Source organism: Micromesistius poutassou (genome assembly GCF_964030765.1).
Source record: "Micromesistius poutassou genome assembly, chromosome: 21".
NCBI lineage: Eukaryota > Metazoa > Chordata > Actinopteri > Gadiformes > Gadidae > Micromesistius > Micromesistius poutassou.
The window spans coordinates 8,944,230-8,950,292 of NC_140291.1; the positions used below are offsets into that span (position 1 = coordinate 8,944,230).

General features: G+C 43.9%; 1 protein-coding gene across 1 annotated transcript; it reads left to right on the plus strand.

Moving 5' to 3' along the window:
- Positions 1–3,257: 3,257 nt before the first annotated feature.
- LOC311366814 (uncharacterized protein) lies at positions 3,258–4,142 on the plus strand (the record flags this gene model as incomplete). The annotated part of the gene is made up of 1 exon (XM_084485585.1): positions 3,258–4,142. The coding sequence occupies one exon, from the start codon at positions 3,258–3,260 to the stop codon at positions 4,140–4,142; it is 885 nt and encodes a 294-aa protein (XP_084341711.1).
- Between the last annotated feature and the right edge of the window lie 1,921 nt (positions 4,143–6,063).

The window sequence follows — 6,063 nt, forward strand, 5'->3', positions numbered from 1 at the left end:
CCACTTAGTGGGAATCAAACTTCTGATCTAATGTATAATAGAGCATTGGTTTAGGCAGAGGGTGGACAGATATAGGACAGATATACAGATAGACAGAGTCTGCTGTAATACTGGTCCTCCCATATTTGGGAATCCAAAAGGGATTCAACAAAAAAAGGAGGGTTAGGATAAGATAAACAGAGAGCATATCAGACTCAAATGGACACTTTCATTGATTATTTTATGTCATTTGTGCCTATACAACTTCATTACTAACACTTCCTCTCATTACTAACACATTTTAAGGGATCAGCATGGCAGAGCAATCCAAATGTCTCTCATTCAGAAGGTATGTTTCAGAAGGTATGTATTATGTATGGCACTAAAGTAAGTGCAGTACATTTTATGGATAATATGACCATGTTCTTTGGGGTGATATTGAGCTACAGTTTTTACAGTGAATAACATCTTTTTTTTTCTTTCTTTTTTTACAGTTAGTTATCATACTTCAACATTTCATCATTATTTTTGCTAATTTATGTTGCATGTCCATAAGTGCATGCTTTGAACCACAGCTGTTTTCAGGATAGGCAGGCTCATTCCAAACACTGGTGATGGAAGGGGTTTCCTCCAGGATCACGTGTCGGGGTTGTGGTGAAGCCGGTGGTGGAAGTGGACGTAACACTTCAAGTAAACTGAATATGCATTTAGTTTCCAAATCCAATCATGTCCTATCATTATGTCCTAGTTTGTTAAGACCCCAGGTCAAATGAGCCATGATTGTTGAACTAAACCTCAAAGTTCTTCATGAGGCCTTCATGAAGAATGTCCTAAGAGAGAATGACACGAACACAAGAGCAAAGGGCTCACGCAGCGTGAGAGTGGACACTTCAATGATTGTTCCTCTATTTTCAAAACATAGGCCAGAAACCTTACTGGACGGAGCAGTAAAATACATTTATTGACCAAGATGTTTGTGAAAAATTCAAGCAGATCACAGCAGTGAAAGACTGTGGGAAGGCAGATTCCTTCCAACTCTCACACCTGGATGTAGTCCACCTCGGGATAATTTGACACATTAAGCCTGGAGGCTTATATACCAGAGGAGGATACATAGCATTGTGATGCTAAACGTCCCTTCACTCTCAAGATGGGACAGACTGCACGACAATGGACTGGAACTATGGACAGACGAACGAATACCCCGACCCAGGTCTACTGTGTCTCACTCCCCCTCCTCTGTGTGCCCCCAGGTCTAATGTCTCACTCCCCCTCCTCTGTGTACCCCAAGGTATACTGTGTCTCACTCCCCCAGGTCTAATATATCACTCCCCCTCCTCTGTGTACCCCCAGGTCTACTGTGTGGCGGCTGGTGTTTTTTAAAGTGAGGGAGGAAGGACTGCGCTTGGTTGCCATTGGCCTGCTTGCACTGTTAGTGGCGTATGGTGGCATAAGTATGTGACAATCAAGTTTTTTCAGGGTGTTTTGGTGAACTACAAAATAGCGGGCTTGTGGGCTTGTGTGTTTCCTGTGAAGCCATGTGTGTTTGAATCTGCAACTATTCTGAATGTAATCAGTGTGTTACAATGAAGACCGTGTAGACACTAATTATATTCAGAAAAGCAGCAGGTTCAAACATACCTGGCTCCACAGGAAACCCACAAGCCCAAAGAAAGCCTTTTGTGCACCTAGCCCATTAGCAGGACTTCCACTACCTCTGTCTTAATTTACCCAGGTTTGACATCTAACCACCTACTTGGAATATCCCCCAGGGCTCTACATGGGTTAAACCACTAAAGAAAGTGTGATTTGAACAAAGACTAGATTGCAACAACAGAAAACCATACCAATTTCCCATGAACTATGGCACTACAATTACAAATATTAAAAGACTAAATAGTAAGTTGTAGATGTAAAAAAGCAACACGATGACAATAATGAATAAATTAAAAATTCAGAGAACTATTTACAGAAATACTACCAAATTATCATCCATGTCACTGATTACATTACAGGAGGAGGTGCCTCACCAGGAGGGACAACAGGATAACCCTTCCCAAACAGAGGAAGAGCTCAATACCCCTGAAGATCGTTTAGTTTCCCCATACCAACCAGCTGCACAGCTAGTTGAGCCACAAACTCTGCCCAACCGCACTCTCCGCTTCCAGGAGAGCTGGTTCAAAAACTACCCCTGGCTACATTACAGTCCTGCATTTAAGGGAGTTTTGTGTTACTACTGCGTAAATGCCTTTAAACAAAATATTTCAACAATGGCCAGTAATGCTGAACAAACCTTCATTTCCTTGGGGTTCAGGAACTGGAAGAAGGGTAGGGAGTCATTTGACAGGCACACCAGCAGTAAGGCACATATCATTGCTGTAAACACACACACATACACACAAGTCAGTCAGAATGCAACTTTGCAGCATCTCAGCAAGTGCACAAGAGGCAGCCAGGTCAGCACTGGTACAGATTGTTAGTTCAGTGAGGTATCTTGCTAGACAGGGCTTAGCTCTCAGAGGCCATGAAAATGACGAGGGAAACTTCAAGCAGCATCTGGAGGAGAAGGCTGAGAATGACCCGAATCTGGCACGCTGGTTGCTGAGAAACCATGCCTACACAGGTCCAAGTGTCAGAATGAGCTACTGCAGTTAATGAGCAACACCATTATCAGACAAATAGCTGCAACCATCCATTCATTACCTGTACTGCAGTACTCCCTGATAATGGATGGAACACAGGATATATCTGGCACGGAACAGATTTCAATTTGCCTCCGGTATGTGGATGATGACCTTGAGCCAAAGGAGGAATTTGTTGGTCTGTACGAGGCCTCTTCAACGACCGGTAAGAACCTTTTTAGAATCGCCTCTGATGTGCTGCTCCGTCTAAACCTACCGTTCTCTGGTCTTCGTGGGCAGACCTATGATGGAGCAGCCAACATGTCGGGGCACTTGTCAGGGACACAAGCTCTGATCAGGAGAGAGCAACCATTGGCCAACTTTGTCCACTGTGGCCCACACTGTGTAAACCTTGTCACACAGGCTACGTGCACATCCACACCGGTGATAAGGGATGCCCTGCAGTGGATACATGAGCTGGGATGCTTATTTGCCCAGTCTGGAAAATGCAAGACCATTTTCAAAGACATTGCCACGTCCAAGACAGGCTCCTTCACCTCCATCAAGCCTCTATGTGCCACCAGATGGACTGTGCGCACACCAGCCATCAGAGCAGTCCTCACCCAATACAACGCCATCTTGAGTGCACTGGAGGAGATGGCCTCGTCAAATGTCACCGACAACACTGCCTCTAGAGCGAATGGTCTTCTTCACAAGCTGGAAAACAGAAACACCGTTCTTGGCCTTCTCCTGGGTCAGGAACTCATCATGAGGTTGGAGGGGCTGAACCTAAGTTTACAGGCAAGAGGGAAGACCATCAGTGGAATGCTGAAAGTTGTTGACTATGTTAGGCAGGGCTTTCTCTCTTTGAGGACCGATGCTGCGTTCATGGCCATCTATGGTAAAGCTGTGTATCTTACTGCAGACTTGGACCTCCAGCAAATACAGCCACCTCAAGTCCGAATGCCATCCAAAAGATATGGTGGTCCTGCCAAGAGTCATACACCTGCAACACCAGAGGAGCATTTCCAGGTCCAGTTTTTCAGTGCCATTGACATGGCGACCACCCAGCTTCATGAGAGTTTTGATCAGGAGAGCCTGGGAAATCTGGTCAGGTTGGAGGAGCTGCTGCTTACAGGAAACAGCAATATGGTGGCGAGCTTGTACCCAGAACTGGACCTACAGGCACTACAAATTAAATTGGGTATGTTTAAAGCAAATCACACTTACACTTCATGCAAAGAAGCTGTCCAAATTCTGCGAAGCATGCCACCAGAGGTCAGAGGGCTCTTCTCACAAGTGGAGACTCTGGTGAGACTGTTACTTGTGGTCCCAGTTTCATCCTGTGAGGCAGAACGGAGCTTTAGTGCTCTGCGACGGCTGAAGACTTGGCTGAGGACAACAATGACCCAGTTGAGGCTCAACAGCACTGCAGTCTGCCATATCCACAGGGATAGACTGAAGAACTTGGACAAGGGGGAAATAGCGACAGCTTTCATTGGCACATCTGAGAGGCGGGTGTATGTTTTTGGCCACTTTTAACTCACCATCCAACCTACAGAGAGAAAACACACACACACACACACACACACACACACTTAATATATCTCCAAGTTCAGGCACATTTTCAATTTTTGTTCACAATATTTTTGTTAATTTTTAACAGTAGGCTAATCAACATTTCAGTGTGGTTCAGAATCATTAATAAATAATCCATTTCAACCAAATGTTTTCCCAATTAATAAAATACTTAACTGACCCGTCTTTGGTCATAATCGCAAAATCCAATAGGGGGGTTTCCTTCACAGCCCCGCTTCTGTGGTAGCGAATGCGTGGACCTAGACCGGTCACTACGCAGTCCTAGTGCAACGCGCACCGCTCACCGCGCTCTCTGTCACATTTTGCTTTAAATCGAAAGAAATCGTTGTAATGAATTAATTCTGAAAATATTTAGGTGTGCCAGGACCACGCTTGGGTGTCCCAGGCACACCCATGCACACCCGTGGCTACGTCACTAAACACTTTAAATATCAGCCCATACCACCGTTCAAGTCCTCCTATCATGATGAATGAAGGAGAAGACAACGTGAAACGCAAGCGAAAGCTTGCAACTGGTCCGACTCCCGACTCCTTACTGAGCAGATTATAAACTCAATACAATAAATTATCTTACAATAAATGATTAGATAGTAATCATAAGTAAGAGTAGTTATAGGCCTATTATTTTTTACTTCAAACCATTTATTTTTATTTGAAATAAATAATGATGATTAAAGTGTTGTATTACTATTAATACATGAGACAAATAATGATGGGTTAAGTGATTTATTTATATTTATATATTAAATAATTAAGGATGATTAAAGGTACCTTTGTAACATTGCCCCCGTGTGTTTTAACCATCACTGATGGTTGCGATATTCCTAAATCGTCGTCATTGCAAAGTTGCATTTTCCCTGTTGCTAAATATCATTTAGCAACAGGGAAAATGCTTGTTGTGGAATTATTCACTAATTCCACAAGTTTGATACCCTCACGATTTTGCCTATATCGCCTTATCAATTCACAGTCTTCCATTGTCTCCAAAACATTTAGTCTAGTCTAGTAACAATATTTAAAAAAAGCAACAAGCTGCTTTTTTTAACTGACAAGGCAGTGTCTTGGAATTGCCTTCACCTTGACATGTTTACGTTTCTTATGCAGGGTTAGGGTCTTTTTGTTTGTCAACTGCGTCTTGTCCCAAGCAAAACCTCACTCCTGAAGCTGCCAGTATTTCAGTATAAGTAAGCCAGTATTTCTCATAACAGGCCATCCTCTACCGTCCCTGTAATGTGGAGGTTGATTTCATCCTCTGATCGGAGGGTATGGAGCTCACAGACCTTGCTCACAGACCCCGATTTCTAGATATTTACGCTCGCTTCTTCTTCTCTTATAACTCCGCTAACTGCTGCTAGCTTCTTTCTAAAATCCACTGTTGTTTGGTCGCACACTAACACCACTTGACCCCTTTTACACAGATGCCGATTTTGCTTTGTGACAATCTTCTGCCGGCTTAACAGCAGTATATAAATGCCCCCCCATTCCGCGTTTACACAGAACGTTAGGCGGGATACATTTCTTAAAATGCATCAAATTCCCTTGATCGTGTTGTTATTGTGTATTTTAGCTAACATATATACGGATATACACAACAGCTCAGGATTCCTGCTTAACTGTGTGTTCACACCGCACTTCGCCCAGCGACACGTTTCAATGTTAAGTGAACGTAGAGACGCGTATCGGGCGAAACTTTTTGTCGCCGGGACCCGCGACAAGATTTGATTGACGGGGCGACAATTTTCCCCAAGACGGGCGGGCGCGTTCACGTGGATTTTGTCGCGCGAATGAGCGACAGATTTCGCAGAAGTTGAAATATTTCAACTTCTTTCGCGGCACTCGCGGTGAGACAGCCAATCAGCGTTCA